The following is a 21,223-nucleotide window of genomic DNA, read 5'->3' on the forward strand; positions in this document are numbered from 1 at the left end:
TCTCTGGTTACATATTCCCCCTCTTTACACTTTTTTTATTATATATTTTTTATTTATTATGAAATTTTCCCCAGTTCTTAATTCCACCGTTCATTTCTCTTCTCCCTAATCTACCTTTACTTCTCACTCTGTCCTTATTGTTTCTAGACAGAAGCTGGCACATTGCTTAACAGTGTAGCATCTCTGACCTCCTTTCTCTGACGCTTCCTCCTTAATGTTTGTCTGCCTTCTTCTTCATTTCAGGTGGGTACCTCCCGTACTCAAGTCTGAGTAACCTGCCCTTTTTAACCTTCTCCACTCTCTCCTTCTTCTCTCCGAGGAAGAAAATGTTAGTTGTTGAAAACTAGGCAGAGTGTCACTTTTACTTTTCTGTGTGTCAGCAATACTCCACATTTTGCCTCGTAAAGATAAGTACTGGCCAGCAGTTCTCTCTTATTTATTTCCAAGTGTTGACATGTTATTCCAAAGTACTCATCTTTGTATCCTCTGTTATTTATATAAAGTTGATCATTAAGGTTTGGGACACCCTGTAATTAACTAAAAGTTCTTCTTTATAATAATGTAAATTTGCTGTTTTAGCTAAATGTATACTTGGTAATCAACAAGTAATTTAGTTGCACAGCTGCTATGAACTTGTTGAATTTTAAAATATATTTTTTTTCAAAACGAAAAATATTTTGTTACATCATAATTAATGAGTTTTGTCTTTTAATAAAACCTTATGGGCTCAGATGAGCTATGGTTTTAACAGTCAACTATAACTGTTTTGATTAATGCTTTTTCATTTTCAGTTATTGTTCTGTGTTCTCCTGAATTCAAGAATTTAAAAGTAAGAGGACATCAAAGGAGGAAATATTTGTAGTACAAACCTGTTCATTTTTAATTCGAATAAATTTGCATTCTTTCTGTGCAGAGTAGATTTCTTTCCAGTAGGTGATGAGGATAGTTGTGATCTTATAATTGCAGTGTGAAAGATATGTCATTATCTCATCCATTCTACATCTACATATATACTCCGTTAGCCACTAAGCAGTGCGCGACGGAGGGCACTTTTTGCGCCAAAGTCCTATTCCCCCCCCCCTCCTCTGTTCCACTCATGGATCAAGCGTGGGAAAAACGACTGTCTGAACACCTCAGTACGAGCTCTAATTTCCCTTATCTTTGAATGGCGATCATAGCGCGATTTGAAAGTTGGTGGTAATAACATATGCTCTACATCCTCGGCAAAGATCGGATTTTGGAATTTAGTGAGCAGCCCCTTCTGTTTAGCGTGTCGTCTATCTGCAAGTGTGTCCCACTTCAAACTTTCTGTGAGATTTGTTATGCTCTCACGATGGCTAAATGTACCAGTCACGAATCTTGCCGCTCTTTGTTGGACCTTCTCAAATTTCTTGAATCAGACCCAACTGGTAAGGGTCCCATACTCTAAGACTGGACAAACTAAAGTACTGTAAGCAATTTCCTTTGTTGAAGAACTGCATCACTTAATGATTCTACCAATAAACCACAATCTAGAGTTCGCCTTAACCCTTACTTGTGTAATCTGATCGTTCCATTTGATATCATTTCGAATAGTCACACCCAGATACTTGACTGATGTTACCGCTTCCAAAGACTGGGCATTTTTTTTGTACTCGTTCATTAATGGAGATTTTCACTTTGTTATACGCAGTAGGTTACACTTGCTAATATTGAGAGATAACTGCCAGTCATTACACCACGCATTTATTTTCTGCAAATCCTCATTGATTTGTTCACAACTTTCGTGTGATACTAGAAGGTGTACAACTTTTCTTCCACCGTTTTTCCCCAACATTTAAGGCTTTAATGAAACAAATTGGTTACACGTGTATCATTCAAAAGTATTTTCATTCACTGGCCACTACTTTCTCCCATCTTTCAGCCAGTGTATGAATCCCGCGCCAAAAAAGTTGTTCATCTTTTGAAGCGATCCACGAATCAATCCAATGTGTGACTTCTTCACAAGATCAGAAGTGTTGGTCAGACAGGCCATGCGCCATGGATCTAAACAGGTGATAGTCAGAGGGAGCAATGTCTGGAGAATACAGTGGATGGGATAGGACTTCCCAGTGTAACATTTCCAAGTACATTTTGACGTCTTTTGCAACGTGGGGTCAAACCTCATAGTACACGACGCCGAGCTGGTCCCATCAAATGCAAAGCAAGATCTTGGAGCCATGAATATTCAGTTTGGCCGTCAATGTGGAAGCATGACCAGGATATCCCCACGATTTTTTGCATTTGGGGTCATTGCAATGAACCCATTTTTTGTCCCGTCACCGTGCAGAAATCCCTTCCGTTTTTGTCTCTGAAGCAACTGTTCACAAACACACAAAACCATTCAACGTCTCTTGGTTTCAGCTCATACGGGACCCAAGTTCCTTCTTCCTGAATCGTGCCCATAGCCTTGAGACATTTTGAAATGGTTTGCTTTGTCAATTCCACTAATTGTGCCAATTCTTCTTGAGTTTGATGCGAGTCTTCACTCAGCAATGTCTCCAATTCTGCATCTTCGAAAACATTCTCTCTTCCACCCCTATGCCAGTCAACAATGTTAAAAATCACCATTCTTGAAGCATTGAAACTAGTCACAACACGTTCTTTCACTAATAGCGTCCTTACCATACGTACTTGAGAGCATTCAATGAAACTCAGCTGCCGTTTTCTTCATATTGAAACAAAACGGGAACACCTCCTGCAAATGAGGAGAATTAGGCTCGTAAACTGACATTTTCAATCAAGAACAATTTTATGATGCAAACACAATGTTTGAATGAGGTTATGTTGACTGAAGTCCAAGCAAACTGCCTGATGTCTGTGATCTGTTTCTTTCGACCACTACTTACCATTGTCGCCACCTATCGGCAAACAGTGGAAGCAAAGTTGTACATCTTGTACTTTCCTCCAAACAGTCTAATGCCGCTGTCAATACCTGCAACCAGATTTTTCTATGTAAATCGTAAAAAGCAACGGACCTATTGGCTACCCTGGGCACACCTGATGTTACGCTTGTTTCTGCTGAAGTCTCCCAATTCAGAATGACATACTGCTCTCTGTCTGTTAAAAACTTTCTATCCAACTGCATGTGTCATCGGATAGACCATAAGTGTGCACTTTTTGGAGCAAGCGACAGTGCGGAACTGAGTCAAACGCCTTTCAAAAGTCAAGGAATATGGCATCAACCTGGGAGCCGGTATCTCGAGCCTGTTGTATATCGTGCACAAAGAGAGCCAGCTGTGTCTCACATGACCACTGTTTCCTAAAACTGTGCTGGTTTCTGCAGATGAGCTTCTCAGAGTCTAGAAAGGTCATTATGTCTGAACACAAAATGTGTTCCATGGTTCTGCAACAAATCAATGTCTGTGAAATTGGCCAGTAATTGTGTGCAACCGATTTTCTACCCTTTTTATAGACTGCTATGACCTGGGCCTTCTTCCAGTCCCGTGGAACTTTCCGCTGTTCCAGTGATATCTGATAGATGATGGATAAGAATGGTGCTATATTGGTAGCAAAGTCAACATATAATCTTATGGGGATACCGTCTGGGCCAGATGCCTTCGTGGCATCTAAGGATCGTAACTGTTTTACAATCCCAGATACAAGAAACACTATGTCCTTGCGTTTGTTCAGCTGAGAATTGTGGACTTTTCCATCAAAGTATTGGTAATGCACCTTGAACCTCACTTCCCTAAAGTTTCTACTGTTGCCCATTGACCCTCCTGAATTTATTACTATTAGAGTCAGCTTTTAAGTTCCACACAAGTGTCCAACACCAGATAGGCATGCCCTGAATTGTAATTACACAAGGAATTTATATTTTATTACACGTGTCTACCACATCTTTTTTCTTCCACTGCTATGTCTAACATGAAATCCTTACAGTGAAAAACTTTTTTATGAAGTAGCAAAAGCAGGACTTCAGTCGCAGTATCCTACCTTCAACAATAGTATTTTGTGTGATCTATTCTTAAATGTGTTTGTTAAAAGTTTTGGATACCCTTATTGCTTCCAGTCAAAATCACGAAGAACCAAGTTCCATGCATTAATATTTTATCTATTAGCAGTCTTCTACCTTCACATTCTGCAAATGCTAGAACTGATTAATAAGTACATGGATCAGTTATTGATCTCCTTACTTTTTATTGTGTATTCACCAAATTGATTACGGCTAAACAGATGAAAAGATTCTTTAATTTTACATTCCCATTGTAGTAACTTTTACAGCCAAGGAATGAGAAGTCCTGAACCATTTCGATTAATTCATTCAGAATCTGAATTTTTATGGCTATGCTCTGTTTACTTTTGCCTTTGTAACTGTGATGAGACACTTCATCTCTCTTAGTTTCTCTAAGGAAATTTGCCTAAACGTATTAAATGTCCTTAATGTTTCTCATAATCATTATTCATTTCTGGATGAGCCTTTCTGTACATGTCATGTATATAAATGATGAAAATCAGCTATAAGATTTGTAGAGATTTGTTTAATTTTCTTAGGATTTCTGAGTTATTCAGTGAATATTGGTATTATGGATTTTCATTTCCAATGCTTGTACTTTTAACACTTACCTTTCAGTAGTCTGCACATGATGCTGAACATGTAAAAGGAACATTGGTTACATGTAAAATATGAATAACCTTGCAACAGAATGAATTTTCACTCTGTATCAGAATATGTACTGATTTAAAACTTCCTTTCAGATTCAAACTGTGCATCAGACCAGAACTTGCTTTTCAGAGGCAAATTTTCTGCTGACTGCTATCCTACATTTTAAATTTCACAGAAGTTCACCTGCTCACCTTGTGGGACTAGTATTCTTGTGAGGGCAAGTCATAAGTCATGCCTAGATAATTCAGTTGGTAGAGTGTTTGGCCACAAAGAGCAGAAGTCCCAGCTTCAAGTCTCAAGTCCAACACACAGCCTTAATCTGCCAGAAAGCTCCAAATCTTCCAATAGTTTGAGCAATCCTCTAGGACTTCTTTCCCAGAAATTCACAACTTTTAAAATTTTGCTGGCATATAATGCAGTATTTCTGCTCCTTCATCTGTGGTCATAGTACAGCTCTCCAATTCCTTGTTTTCTCACCAGCTGTTAGGATAAACATTGCCATATGGGAACTGTATATATTCGTACTTCTCAATGTTTTGTATTACTTGCTTAGGCAAGTCTCTTGACCATTTCTTTAGTGAACTGTTAGTAAATTATCTCTCTGTTTCTTTTTATATGTACATAGCCATATTACTAAGTGACTATCCCAGAACTCAGTACCATTTGTAGGTTGCCCGTCTAACAGCTTCCAGGGGCAACAGAAATTTTATTTTCAGTATTTTGCATAATTGATGATCAAATTTAAAATGCTATCATAATCTATTAATTAAGAGGTATAAGCTTGTGTTTAAAGTTAAACACAGTAAGATAAGTATTGCTGTTAGAAAATGTGTTTTTCTTTTTTTCTTTCTTGAAGCAGAGTAACTGATGGTGCAGAAATAACTCGACTTTATGCATCCAGTATTTGAGAATGAGCACACTTTGTGACTTCCAACAGACTTTACATGTAATTGCTCTCTGACACACTTTCTTGAGTTTCTCACTGTGACTGCAAAGTTTTGCAATATAAAGCCAAAGAAATAAAAAAAATAGCTATGGTACATTGGTGATACCACTTCAATCATTTGTTAACAATGCTGTATATTAACCACAGATGCACATTTAGTATCACTAAAGTGTAATTTCAGTTTAATTATATAAGCAGTCTGCACAAGCCAACATTTCCACTGAAAATACCATATATTTCCATCCTGTTAAACATGCTCTACCAAGTGTGGTTTCTGGTCAGAATTCATATAATGGCGTGAGATAGATCATGATTAAATAGCTCTGAATAGTCAGCTTTCAGATGTTCTTTTTGGACTTAGTACAGAAAGCACAAAACATTATAATTGAGTTAATTCTTTACATATTAGTGCAATTTCTGTTTCATTTGTCCACAAAAGCATAATTATTGAAGTAGAAAGCTTTAAGTTGCATGTCTGGCCTTTTTTTCCTGGTTACATACATCTGCTTGGTTTGCATAATGTTATTTGTGATCTCTTTTTAGTAGCAAAATTGTATTGTTTGGAATTTTCACATTTCATTGATGAAGAAAGTTAATTCAGCATTAATTACAGTCTTCAGCAAAATAAATGTAGTTTAAATAAGTGTGACTGTGTAGTGAAACAGAATATAAAATAGATGATTACATTTATATACGTCCCATAAAATGCCAAAACATTGTCTTTAATACTTCTCTTCAGTATCTAAAGGTGCTAGTCTCTGTGGATTGTTATGAAGTATTTAATTGTTTTACTGTAATGTTTTTATGAAATGAAGCAGTGTAATGTATAACATATTTTCTTCTTATATGTTACTAGCAAACTAAATGACGGAAAGGCATCAGTCTACAAGGATTTCTGCCAGACCATGGACAAAAAGCTTGAAGATTGCCTCCTGGAAGATCTTAGGGTAATACAACGGTTCAATAACACAACCAATTTTTACACTTTTTAGATTTTAATGTTTGTAAATAATGAATTGTTCATTCAGTTGGATATGTACATGCATCTCTAAAGTTAAATGAACAATGTGTTAACAACTGAGACAGTTTCAGTGAATTTAAGATATGTTTCTCATTATTGTCATGAACTCATGTGGTTGACTGATGGAAATATCTGTTCTGCAGACGCTTAATTGTGGAAGGAGCCTATCTGAAGTATGAACAGAGGACAAAACTATATAATCTTTTTAATGTTGCTGTTCAATTTTTTAATCACATTTATCATTATATGTACATATTTCTTATGTTTTCACAATGTTTACTTTGAAGTTTTGAAGATATCAATAATAAAATACAAGGAGCCAAAGGTTATCTGCAACTTTTGCAGAAACTGTGGTGCAGTCTGTATAGTCATAGGACAAGGAGGAGAGGCAGTAATCAGAATGGAGGTGAAACAGGGTAGCAGTCTATCTCCCATTTTATTCAGTATATACACTGAGCAAGCAAATAAAGGAAACCAGGGAGAAATTTTGGAAGAGGAATGAAAGGTGAAGGAGGAAGAAATAAAAACTTATTGATTTGCTGATGACATTGTAATTCTGTCTGTGACAAGGATTTATATTATCAACAGAATGGAATGAATAGGGTCTTGAAAGTAAAACAAGGTTAATTGAATGTAGCTAAATTAACTTGGGTGATGCCAAGGGAATTAGGTTAGGAAATAAGACACTAAATGTGTTTGATGACTTTTGGTACTTAAACAGCAAAATAACTGATGATGGTCATAGTGAATAGGATATGGTGGCAGACTGACAGTAGCAACAAGAGAGATTGAAATCAACTGTAAATTTAAGTCATAGCAAGTGTTTTCTAGAAGTATTTGTCCAGGGCGTAGCATTATGTGAAAGTAAAATGTGGGCGATAAGCTGTACAGATAAGAGGTGAATATGAGTTTGAAAATATGGTGTTACAGAAGACTGCTGAAGAGTAAACAGACAGGTAAAGCTTTGTTTTCTCCAAATTCACTTGACGTCAACATATAAATGAGGCAGGAGGAGAACCCCCTACTATCAAAGTAGTTGCTGTTATATGAGGTGGCTTGCTTACACACAGCAACTGAACAGCTTTGTAACAGAACCAAACAGGGTTAGGCTACAGCTACAGCAAAAACAGATTGTAATCCAAATTATCAACAATTTGCAGTGACTTATTGAAAGAAGTTTTACCATACTTTACTGGAATATGAGTATTTCAAATGACAATAAGATTCAATTTTCACTTGCAGTGATCTGTCTTTAACTACTGATAAAGTCCTAGATCCAATGCTCGATGACAAACATCACTTCCATAATGTTCGGTTTTGATCTTCCTTTGCGACAACTGAGACGCTCGCAGAGACTCTGTCCTGACACTGTCTTGTGGTACATGCTACTTAGTGGAGCTGTGTGTCTGTTGTAAATTCAACAAAATACCTAGGAATTACAATTACAAACAACTTTTATGGTAACAATCAAGTAGATAATGTTTTGGGAAAGGCAGAACAAATATTGCATTTTATTGACAGAACACTTAGAAGATGCAACAGGTCTACTAAAGAGCTTGCTTACAGTAACTTATTCATCCTCTGCTAGACCATTGCTTTGCAGTATTAGGTTCTTACCAGGTAGGATTGATGGAGGACATCGAAAATGTCCAAAGAACAAGAGCTGCTCATTTTATATTTTCGTGAAATTGGGGGGGGGGGGGGGGGGGGGTCATGGCTATGATAAGCGAATTGGAGTGGCAGTCATTAAAACAATGACATTTTTCACTACGGCAAGGTGACTTCATAATATTTCAGTCACCAACTTTCTCCTCTGAATGTGAAAATATTTTATTGTTACCAACCTACATATGGAGAAATTGTAATAAAATAAGAAAAATCAGAGCTTGTACAGAAAGATTTAAGTGTTCATTTTCCCCATGTGCTATTGGAGAGTAGAATGGTAGAGAAGCAGCCTGAAGATGATTCGAAGAAGCCTCTGCCAGGCACTTAAATGTGAATTGCAGAGTTGTTATTTAAATGTATGCACATGTTGGCCAGGTGGATGTCCAGTTGGGAACTATTTGTGTGATGTAAGGCAGATGTGTAACGTAGTCCCTGTCATGTGCACCCTCTCTGGAGTCCAACCATAACTATGTTGCACCTGAGTCATAGGCAGCTTGGCAGTCTTGTATGTAAGCTGTATCCTGTAACATCTGGAAGATACAGCATAGTGTAACTAAATACCATATTTACCTGAGCATAAGATGACCCCCTGTTTCTTAAGAGGCTGCTTGAGAACATTTATTTTCTAACATATTATGACTAATCAAAATTACAGTCTCAAAACATGGGAAGTCCATGTCGGAATATCAACAGTATTATGAAACATAGATTGGTACACACCGTAAAAATGACACGTTGAGTTGCAGTCGGGCGCAATGAAAAGACTTTTACACATTCAGCCAAAGCCTTCTTCGGAAAGGAAAATGCACTTTCATTCACACAAGCAAGTAAATGTAATCACTATCTCCAGCCGCTCTGACCAGAATGCATCTGTGTCACGTCAAGCAGAAGCAACAATCCGGAGTGTAATGGGGAAGGGGGAGGAATAGCATTGTACAGGTGGGGTCAGAGGAGTGAGCACTGCCTGGCAGTGTGTGCAGGGATTAGGTGGCAAGATAAGGCTGCCAGGCATGGGATTCGCAGGCTGTGGGGAAGGGAGGGGGAAGGAACAGGGAGCGGAAAATGAAAGAACAAAGAGGGGAAAAGACCAGTGAATGCACTGGCAGAGAGCAGCACAGACTGAGAGGTTGGGGACTTGAAATGGGAGAAGTTGATAGGACAGAGGGGCGGAAACTGTTCAGTGAAGGGCATGGGGACAGTAGGTTGCTGTAGGTTGAGGTTGGTATGATTTGGGGAGTGGAGAATATGTTGTAAGGCTAACTCCCATCTGTGCAGTTCAGAAAAGCTGGTGATGGAGGTGAGGATCCAGATGGCCCGGGTCATGAAGCAGCCATTTAAATTAAGCATGTTATGTTCAGCTGCCTGTTGTGCCCCAGGGTTGTCCACTTTGCTCTTGGCCAGAAATTGGTAGTGGCCATTGTCCTGGTGGACAGCAGTTTGGTAGTCATATCAATATAAAAAATCTGTGCGATGACTGTAGCAGGCTGTGCAGATGGGACTCATCCTTACAACACATTCTCTGTTCACAAAATTACCCTCGCCTCAGCCTATGGTAACCTGCTGTTCCTGCACACTACTCCCAACAGTTCCCATCTCCTCTGTCCTATCACCTCCTCCCAATTCGTGTCCCTCACGTTCACTGCACACTGCTCTCTGCCATTCCACCAACCGGTCTTTTCCCTTCTCTGCTCCTCTCTTTTTCTCCCTACCCCCCCCCCCCCACCCCCACCCCACCTCACCCCTCCCTCTCCTACAGACATCAGACTCTGCACCTGGCAGCCTTGTCCTGTCACCCAGTTTCTGCATGCTCCACCAGCCAGTGATGATGCTGACGACTCTCCCCCACCTGTACCCTGATATTCCTCCCTCTTCCCCACCTCTTTGTGCCTGTCTGCAACTCAGCGTACCATCTTATGTGAGTAGCAATCTATCCTTTTTATAATATTGTCAAAGTTACAAAGTGTTTTACTGATGTAAAGTACCTGCCTAAAATTTAACAATGTATCCATTCCAAACTTATGCCATTTGTTGATGTAACTGATAAGAGGTGAGAAAAGAGGCAGTGAATTTTGAACGGTGAAAATCAAACCCTTCCTTTCTTCGCTGTTGTCACAAATATTCAGCTGTAACATCTGAATATGTTTCAATTCCGACATTACAATTAAGTTTGTGAGAAAACAGCTGTATTCACTGGTATTTTGTATGTATACTGATATGAGAGTGTGACAATATTCCTTCGTCTGTTGCTTCCAAACATGTCATCTGTCAGCTGCTCTCTCATTGTCTATGTAGAACCAGCAGGTTATACAACCCCTTTTGTTCCTTTCATACCTTGACAACATTACTGCACAAAATACATAAGTATGCAATTGGCCCTTATCTAGACTTTTACCATCTCTGTGGTGTCACCCACAGAACAACGTCTCACGCAAAAATTGGTACCTCACAATGGCACCACAAGTAAAGATAGTCATTGCCGATGCATCAATCAGTCGGAGACGTCAGCGTAGACACACCCCTATGTGCTTCCCTACGCTGCCACAGCTGGAAAGTATTTATGTCCGAGTGCAGTGCTGCTCACCCTGTGTCTATGTAATCAGCGCATACTAGTAATCATCACTAATGATGACAGTATCTTCATAGCACAGATCCAGCTGTTTGCAGATAGAACAGTTATTCTGAATTTCATATCATGTCACAGACAGCTGTACTCTGTTGTGATTCTCTGATTCTGCGGTGTCAGCGATAGAATCAAATACATGTCATCTGTATGACCACTAATTGTTTCCAAATTTAAGTATTTACCATGTTAGTGTGTTGTGTCTGTTTGACCTCCTTCTGTAGTACTCTAGTTGCTGCGATACACCACAGTCTCCTGTAGAAATAAATGCATACTATAGCTGATTATTCGTCCAATTTTAAGGTTAGTTCAATTCAGACTACAAATGGGGTCAGGCAAACTACAGTTTTAACTTGGTAGGTATTCATAAAAATCTGAGGAAAATGGTACAAATTCTCTTGGTTGGGAGTTTGATTACATTTGGTGCCACTTCACCACTCCCCACCCCACATTCTTCCAAGTTCTCAGGCAAGCTGGTATCACTGTTCCCCCTTCATTCCCTTACAATTTTTTTTTAAATAAATAGTGGTGTTTTTTAGCTTCATTTGGCTGCTTGAGTAATTTTCTTCACAGTTCAACAAGTCTTGTTTTCTGCTCAAATCTTTTGATCACTTTGCAGTCTAGTGACTTTCGTTGGTATTATCTCTATCAAGATGTGTCTTATTGTTTTAACATACTGTGGATTTTATTAACAAAAATAACTGTATTAAACACAAATTGCAGTGTCTCAGATGCAGGTCATATGTAACAATAATAACTACATGTACACGGCTACTGTACAGTTTACACTTAAGTGCCTGGCAGAGGGATCATCCAACCACTGTCACACTATCTCTTTACCATTCCACTCTCGAACAGCGTGCAGGAAAAACAAACCCTTAAATCTTTCGTGCGAGCTCTGATTTTTCATATTTTATTACAGTGACAATTTCTCCCTGTGTAGGTGGGTGTCAACAAAATATTTTCACATTCGGAGGAGATTGTTACAGACTTAAATTTCCTGAAAAATTCATATTGCAACAGAGGACGTCTTTGATTTAATAGCTGCCACCCCAACTTGCCTATCATGTCTGTGACATTCTCTTCGCTATTTCGCGATAATACAAAGTGAACTGCCCTTCTTCTTTGGACTTCTTCGATGTCCTCCATCAATCCTATCTGATAAGGATCCCATACTACACAGCATTGTTCTAGAAATAACAGGACAAGAGAAGCATAAGCAGTCTCTTTAGTAGACTTGTTACATTTTCTAAGTATTCTGCTAATAAAACCTCTTTCGTTTGCATTGCCAACAACATTATCTATGTGGGCATTCCAATTTAAGTTGTTTGCAATCGTAATTCCCAGGTATTTAACTGAAATGACAGCCTTTAAATTTGTGTGTGTTATAATGTAAGCGAAATGTAAAGGATTCCCTTTAGTATTCATGTAGGTCACCTTGCACTGTTCATTGTTTATGGTCCACTGCCACTTTTTGCACAATACAGATGTATTGTCTAAATCATTTTGCAATTGGTTTTGGTCTTCTGATGCTTGTACTAGATGGTAGATGACAGCATAATGTCCTAACAGTGTAAGATGGCTGCTCTCTCCTAAATCATTTATATGGATTAGACACTGCAGAGGACCTAGAATACTTCTGTGGGAAATGCCAGATATCACTTCTGTTTTATTCAATGACTTTCCACTTGCACAGCTGAGATTATTCTCCACAGACATGCAATTTGATTAGAAGCTGCTTGCAAAGGATGGTATCAAAAGCCTTTTGGAAATTTAGAAATATCAAATCAGTTTGAGACCCACTCTCAATAGACTCATTACTTCATGAGAATAAAGAGCTACTTGTATATCATCAGAATGATATTTTCTGAATCTGTGCTGACTATGTGTCACCAGATCATTTTCCTCAAGGGAATTCGTAATGTCCGAACCCAGTATATGTTCCAGAATCATGCTGCAAATTGACGTCAGTGATATGGATGTGTAGTTCATTGGATTACTTGTACTTCCCTGATTGAGTATTGGTGTGACCTGTGCAACATTCCAGTCTTTTGCACATTTGGCACTCTACTGTCTTTAGCATGGGTCTAGCTGCTGTAATTTATTCTCATGATAGAAATTACTGTCAGTTTAATATGATTTATTTTGTTTATTAGGGTTTCTTGTTTGATTAAATTTCTTTCTTATTTCATGTAAATTTTACAATTTTGTTTCTAAGTTGATTAAAAGTGGTAACATTGTTAATCATTAACATAAAATGTGGAAAAGGATTGGAATATTCATTTTCAGTCCATGTGGTAAATCATTACAGTCTGTCATAACTAAATAAAATATAGCACCAGGTTCATAGTCAAGTAATATTTTTTGAAGAACAACATCTTTACTTTTGACTGGTAGCTTTACTTAAAAGTCAGCGTAATTATTTATATGTGCATACATGGCAACACTGTTTGGGGACTCCTGTTAGAAATTTCTTCAAGTACAAGAGAATACAGGTGATAGGATTTAGTGCTATTTCCAACTGTGTTTTGTGAAACTGTCCATTTTTAAGCAGAGCTATAGCTTGTTGTTGTGGCTTGTTTGTAATTTCCCTCCTGGTCGCTGACACCACATCATATGTCAAGTGATTGTATGAGAATACTCAATACTGTATAGAGCACTGTGGCTTATTGGAAAATCTCAATCCCATTTGAATGCAGGTATCGTTTGCCCAGCCCTAAAAATAAGTCTTTATGTGACTACAGTTGTCAATGCTTCACCTGTAAACATATTAATCTACTAGCAAACCTAGCAATGCTTTGAAATTGCTAAATATGTACTGGAATTGGACAGACATTGTAAACTCCAGCTCCGGCCCTTCCTCTGTGAACATGTTCCATTTATTGTAGACCTCAGTGGTAGTCATAACTGATTCCCATGTTTCCTGGCTTAAAAAGTGTCTTAGTGTAGCAATGTTGTTTGCAGATAGTATTCGCCTGTGCTCGTATGTTTTTCTTGGTTTGAATTTGGTTTTACATTTTAGCACTAGTGTTAGACCTAAATGATCTGAGAGGTGACAATTTATGACATCTGTTGAAATGATGTGGTCATAATGTCTAATAACATGATCAATTGAACTACTATGTGTGTTAGCTATTCTTGTGGGTACTTGACAAGATTTACACTTCTACAGTGTGACATTAATTTACTTAAAACTCCATCAAGTGATTTCAGAAAAGCATCAAACTTTCCACGGGGGGATCTATATACACCTATGACATAGAAAGGAACATTGCAAAATGTGAGTTTAAGAATTGCAATTTCGAAATCTTTGTCATCACAGAAATTGTTCCCCCATAGCACTTTTTCTGTTGTGCTTGTGAATTTACAATTTCTTGTGTAGATGGCATCACTACCTTTATTGTGTGTCCTACAGTAGAAAGTAGCTAGGTTGCAGCCTTTAAATTTGCAATATTGAATGTTGTCCATTGTTTTCTGGTGTTCTGTAACTATTATTACATGTGGAGATAGTACTGTGATAAATGATTCAAAAGCATCTATTTTGTTTCCTAAAACCCTGTACATTATAATGTAAAAGTGATAAATTATTCTTGTGTGAACTGAAGTCTGTTTGAGACACATATGAAACACATACACTTGCATCTGGTGTCGCACTGGTGGAAGGTTTTATTGTACTAAAAAAACATTGCTCTAGTCCTGCTGATGTATTGTTTTACTGACCTGGCATTTCATGGTTGATTCTCCCAAGTATTCATTATTTTTATCCTTGAGAGGGATGGGCTCTGTAGCACACTGCACATTCAGTTAGCTGTTAATTACTTCTTGGATCCGTGTTGTAACTAAATCTTTCCCTTGTCTGTTGAGATGTAAGCCATGGAATGTGTCAAGTCTTCTTCCTACACAGCTTATGTCCACAATGTAACATTTTTGGATCTTATGCCCATATTTACGATCTTTATTTATACATGACCAGATTGGCAAGTCATGTCAGTGTGAAACAGAGATGATGATTACGTTTGAGCTTCTCAGCTCATGTAGCCTTCTTTTGAGTCAGATCACCAGGTCTATCATTTAATCTCCTTGTATGCTTCATCACATTCTTAGGACCCTACAAATGGGACCACTTTCTGGTGCCACTGGTTTAGAGGTGTGAGTTGATTTTTGTTTAATGAATTTAATGCTATAATTGATTTTATCAAGTATTTACTGAATTTATCCTAATTTGGTTGCTGTGAGCCATCTATCTCCCTCTCTGCTGCTTCCCAATGCTTCCCACCACCTCCTAGTGCCCTGCACATGTCTTTTCACTCACCACAGTCCTTCCTTCTTACACTTTACCCATAGTAACCTATTCAGGCGAAACTCTAATAAACAGCATTGATTATTACTACTACTTATTTAACAATTCCACTATCAATATAGCGCTGTGAAGAAAATATAAATACCGAGTAAATTATTTTGATTCTCATATAGAATTTTTTATTTCTTAAAATACTTTTTGAAACCTAATCAATACTTTGTATAGAAATGTACCCATGTTTGTAGTTTACTGTAGATAACTGTCATGTAAATGACGGATTTCAGAGTTGTATCAGCAACTCACATTACTCTAAATGTTATTTCTGATATTTGTTGCTTGCAATTAATTTTGATTTCTTGGTGGCTTACAGTTATGCCAGGAAGAAGATGTGAGATTACTTGTGTGGTTGCTGCCTGAGGTATATGCACAGTTTCCTGCAGTCGCCGTGGGCAATGCTCAACTGCTGCAATTAGTTGTATCTGCAGTAGATGCCTTGCAGTTACAGGAACTTGTCTGTCATATTCTCCAAGGACGCCTTGTAATGTTTCGACATGATGGATTTCGTGCTCTTCTTTCTGCATCACTTTCGTGGGAGACTTTCGAGCAGTACTGTTTGTGGCAGCTTGTAGCAGCACATGGCATTCCAGTTGATTACATACTACCCATTCTGCCACGCCTGGAATTCACAAGACACGCTGAGGCTTTGACTTCTATTCTTTTAATGCTGAAGCAGGAAAGGTAATCTCCCACATTTTCTGTAAATTCACAGCCACTTTTTTATTTGTTTCTGTATTTTTTTACATATTGTACATCAAAACTTGGTTTATATATTATTTACACACATCCAGAAACATCAGCTATTATGTGGCTCTCAGCATTAGTATGAAGTGGATGCTCTTATCAACCCATATGACTAGTCCTTCTATTGTACTGTAACTATGAAAAATGTATTGAAACCTTATGTAATGTAACAGTGAAGAGGGAAAGATATCTTAGGCTTTTGAGACAAACCATCTGCAGTAGCTGCAAAAACATAGAAGTAGTCTAGATTTTGTCAAATCCTTGCTGATGTGATTGTGGTAAAATGCAATGAGAAGTGGAAGCAGTAGAGAAAAAAACAATTAATAAGTGGGACTGAGACACTACAGATTATTGCTGGTTAATAACTGGAATTCAGATTTGCCCAAAAGATAACCATATCACAAAAATAATATGATTGAAAAGATAAAAGCCAGATGTACAGGATGTTTCATGTATGATGCAAGTGCTGGTGCCTGCTACTGCTTGGGAACCAATACTGAGGAGGCAGACTCTGATCGTCACGTACACTCTACCTCACTTCTTGGACTTTGGCAGTATCACAAGAGGTGTGTGGGGGATGTTGCTAAGCCATGTCTTCACAATATCCTTTTTTCCAGAAGTGCTAGTTCTGCAAGTGTCACAAGAGAGCTTCTCTGAAGTAAGACAAGGTAATGTCAGAATTAAAGGAATTAAAGCTGTGAGGATGGGTCATTAAGTTTAGAGACAAGGTATAGCCATAATTAAAGGAATTAAAGCTGTCAGGATGGGTCATGAGTCATGCTTGGGTAGTTCAGTTGGTAGAGCATTTGTCCATGAAAGGCAAAGGTTGTGAATTCGAGTCTCAGTCTGGCACACTGTTTTAACCTGCCAGGAAGTTTTGTATCAGCACACACACTGCAGCAGAGTAAAAATTTCACTCAGGAAACATCCCCCTGACTGTAGCTAAGCTATGTCTCCACAGCATCTTTTCTTACTGGAGTGCTAGTTCTGCAAGTTTTGCAGGAAAGCTTTTGTGAAGTTTGGGAGGCAGGATCTGAGGTACTGCCTGGTGGAATCAAAGCTGTGAGGACGTGTTGCAAGTTGTGCTTGGATAGCTCAGGCAGTAGACCACTTGCCCACGAAAGGCAAAAGTCCTGAGTTTGAGTCTCGATCCGAAATAAAGTAATGCTTTATCAGGAGAAAGAAGCCTTTCTGTTTTAACCTCTCTGTCACAAATGGACTGCAATAGCCAGTTGCAGTACTGACATTGAGCAACAGAATCTCAATTAGTCAGTCGATGCACTACCATTTCTTTATTACATTTCTGTTCAATTTTGTCTCATCTGTGTGTGCAGATGCTACTTACACTCCAGTCTGAAGTATTAAATGGCACAATGTTTTTCTCAAACTTATTTCCAGGGCTGCTCCTAATTTGTCTAGTTCAGCTAAAACTAATATGACACCTGCCAAACTTTGTGGAGTGGGCTGGAGCATAGGTAGTGAGCAGAGCTTTTGGACGCAGTGCTTATGCTGTATGTAAAACACTCTCTATTAAATGTTAGAAAATAAGGAAAAGGAATAAAGAAGGGGAAAGAGTAACAAACTTTTGTGCTTCACTGTCATCTGTACAGCATCATAAACATGTCTGCAAAAGAGCAATTTGAGAAATAACTTCAGCTGCTCCAAATGAAGGCAACTAGTGTTGAGCTTATATATACAATACTTACCAACATATTGTGATTTCATTTTAAAAGGAGTCTTCATAATTAAATTAATAAGATGAGTGCCAACTTGCAATGTGAAAAGTTTATGGTTAACTGAACAACTCTGAAAAAATAGAAAGGAGGAGGTAAGTAGTTTTGGCCCCATCTAATTTTTAATTTAAATTTTCCCATAAACCTGAAGCAGCTCAATACTTGGTCATATGTGACTTAACCCATCAACACATCCGTAGTAATCAAGTAGTAAACGAAACTGATCCAAGTAACACAAATATGGCTTTACTCATAAAACTTCTGATCAGTAATGGAAATAAGACTCTTGTGACTCCACATGTAACAAGACAAAAGAATTGCACAGAAGGTGCAACATAACCGATACACAGAAGGCAGCCTGTAGTGGCCAGCCTAAGCTAATACATTTGGCAGTTGATTTAAGTACACACACACACACACACACACACACACACACACACACACGCACACGCACACGCACACGGTGACACTACGCTCGGCGTACTCACATGCACACACACTAGTAGGAGGATAGAGCAGCTTCTTATCCCTAGCTTTTAATAACTTTGTTTTCCTTTATGGTGGAAGTGGCTTTCATTTCAAAACACGGTTGCAGTGATATTTTGTTGTTGTTTTTATGTGTAGACTTATTTTATTATTGGTATTAGACATAAAATGACTTGGGCATAGAGCAAAAACACATCTTAACTTAAAATTTGAGTGTTGATAATTTGCACTATAATGTATCAAACTAAAAAGTCAAAATTTTTGCTCTGAGATCCTTGGATTTGTATTTTCTCTTTATTATATTGAAAGTAAGTAGATGAGAATCCACTTTTTAAGCTAAGCTACACAGGAGTCAAACAAGGGCCCTTACCTTTCTCCAGAAATATTATTTATTGACCTTTAACCTTTCTGAACAGCGTTACACCTCTCTCTACAAAGGAAAGAAGTGAGAGAGATAATCTAGGAAGATGGATAGGAGACTAGACTACTCTAGAACCAATAGGACCTCACAAAGTAGAGTTTGAAAACAGTGAAATATGGTATTTGAATTCTACTGTGTTTAATTATGTGTTGACATAAACAGGGCTGCTGATAATCAAAATGAAAAGTAATGAAAACAATTTTCTGTCCCAGTCTCACATTCCGATTTATCATTTCCATGCATCCCCTGAAGATTCAAAGAGACAGGGATCAATGCTTCTTTTCCTCAAGATACTTTTCAAGTTTTAGCAGGTTTTTTATTATTCATTCTTGAAGGGGCAATTAAGTGTATTCCAGAAAACAATAAATGACTAGTGTTCTGATAGTTCTGAGTAAGACATCTTAACCAAAACACCAGCAGAGCAGAATTATAAGATAATCATTCTGAGTATAAAAGTGGAAAGCCTCTCAAGATCAAGAAGAAAAACACACAGCTCCACAGTTGAAAAGAAATCAGTTGAAATGTTAGCCATGTATTGACTCAGTATACTAGTGATTTAAATGATGAAAAAAAGTAAAGGTAACTATTCAGCCATAGCACATGAGAACAAAGTGACTGAGGGCTGGGAGGTAGAGTCAGCAAAGGAATGGGATAGGAATGTGTCACATGTCAGATCACTCACGAGCTGGGACAGGGAGTCAGGTGTGGCACACAATGGATTGGAAGGGGGATGGAACAGAAGAAGAGGGAGAATGTGGAGAGTGATACGTGAGTGTTAAGTAGACTGAATGGAATGGGGCAGAGTTGGGGGCACAGACGTGGAAGTAGGTGAGAGGGGTAGAGTCTTGTGGAGCTAGATATTAGGAAGATTTTGAGAGTGAATTACTATCTTTGTAATTCATAGAAGCTGGTATTTTGTGGGAGAGGGTGTTCCATATGACACAAGTTGTGCCCATTGAAGTTGATCATGTTGTGTTCAGCATTGTGTGTTACTGCTGGGTGTCAGGTAGTTTGGCAGTGGACATTCGTTCTGGTGGACATATTGTATTCATGCCCACATTAAAGGCCTTGCAAATATGAAATGACTGTTTTCGCAGGTCTCTCCCTGCTACTGCTGGGATAAGATATACATGTGGCAAGACTGAAATAGGATGTGCTGGGTAGGTGCATAGGACAGATCTTGCACTTGGGTCTTCCACAGGGATATAACCAATGTGGTAAAAGGTTGGGAGTAGGTGTAACACAAAGAGAGATAAGGACATTTCATAGGTTGGATGGATTGTGGACTCAAGGCAATAAGGTGGATGCAGTATTTCTTGATTTCCAAAAAGCATCTGATTCAGAACTGTACCATTGTTTATTTTTAAAAAAGGTTGGATCATTACTAGTGAGGGCATAACTTGTTATTTGGATGGAGAATTGTTGACAGGTGTAGAAGTAACTTCAGGCATGTCCAAGGGAACTGTATTGCACCCCTTCTTAACTTGGATGTATCAGTTATCCAAAAATTCTCCTCACAGTTTTGCACCACTCACCACATCTTCATCTATTTTCTCTTCCTTTTTCATAATATTGTCTTAAAGTTACTTTCTGTTATGTAGCCCTTCCATACATTCCTTCCACCTTTCAGCCTTCTTTTTTCTGCCACTTGGTATCTGAAGTTTTCTGCTTCTCTCTTCTCCAAAATTTTCTTTAAAAGGCAACAAATATGTTGTTGAAGTGTTGCCATGGTTCACATTTTTAATTATATTGTCTTGCTTTTAACAAGAGTTGCAAAATAAGTTTTATTTTTTTTTCTTTTAAGTTCCCTATTCTTCTGTAACTATTTTTTAAGTTTACAGAAGAAAACAATTAAAATTTCTTTTCTTCTGTTTGCACACTGTGTGTTGTATAAATGAGTTATGTAATAAAATTTGAGTGTTATGTTTATTCTGGTTTTTTTTTTTTTCTGAAAATAATCTGTACTCACATTGTTCCAGGCCAACAGAAGAGCTCCTTCGGGTAATTCTGTCAAGAGAAGTACGAGGTGGGGATATGTTTGTTGTGTCAGCATTACGATGTTGGTGCCGTGAGCATGAGGAATTGTTATGTCGTCTCGTTGCTCAGCTACTGACACCAGTTGGAGGAACAAATTCATCACCTGGGAAACGAAAACGTGGTGGTGGGAATCAGCAACCAGGAGGAAAACCATCACCAAGTAGTGGTACCCCTCCTGTAGAGCAGGTACTCGGGCATCTCGACCATTTACGGCAATCCTGCAAACAAAATGGTTGCCGACTGTATGGGTCAGAGGTGGTACAAAGAGCCCTGTTGCAGGTGAGAAAGTTTTGGTGTTCAACCAATTCAAGTTTTGCAAATAATAACTTTTTATTTTTCACAGTCTCAACTGCAATTAGTAATGTAAGAGACAGAATGCTGACCAGTATGTACCTTCAGGGGGCAAAATATTTAGTACTGCTGATATAGATATGTATAAAAATAAAAGTACATGATGCTGCACTGAGCTCTCAGAACCATTAGTTTCTTCCTTGGGGAGGAGAGAAGAATAGGTTGCGAAAGGGCAAGCTACTCAGGCTCCAGGAAGAGGAGGATGCAACTGTAGC

At 38.3% G+C, this 21,223-nt stretch overlaps 1 protein-coding gene across 2 annotated transcripts in view; it reads left to right on the plus strand.

Annotated features, from left to right (window-relative positions):
- The window catches only part of LOC124805062 (integrator complex subunit 3), a 66,651-nt gene that overhangs the window by 32,950 nt on the left and 12,478 nt on the right, over positions 1 to 21,223 (plus strand). For both annotated transcript variants that reach the window (XM_047265486.1, XM_047265487.1), the window contains exons 12-14: positions 6,430 to 6,520; positions 15,550 to 15,917; positions 20,600 to 20,936. In XM_047265486.1, the coding sequence (XP_047121442.1) occupies positions 6,430 to 6,520; positions 15,550 to 15,917; positions 20,600 to 20,936 (796 nt within the window). The remainder of the gene's footprint in view (positions 1 to 6,429; positions 6,521 to 15,549; positions 15,918 to 20,599; positions 20,937 to 21,223) is intronic.

Source organism: Schistocerca piceifrons, chromosome 7, assembly GCF_021461385.2.
Source record: "Schistocerca piceifrons isolate TAMUIC-IGC-003096 chromosome 7, iqSchPice1.1, whole genome shotgun sequence".
Taxonomy (NCBI): domain Eukaryota; kingdom Metazoa; phylum Arthropoda; class Insecta; order Orthoptera; family Acrididae; genus Schistocerca; species Schistocerca piceifrons.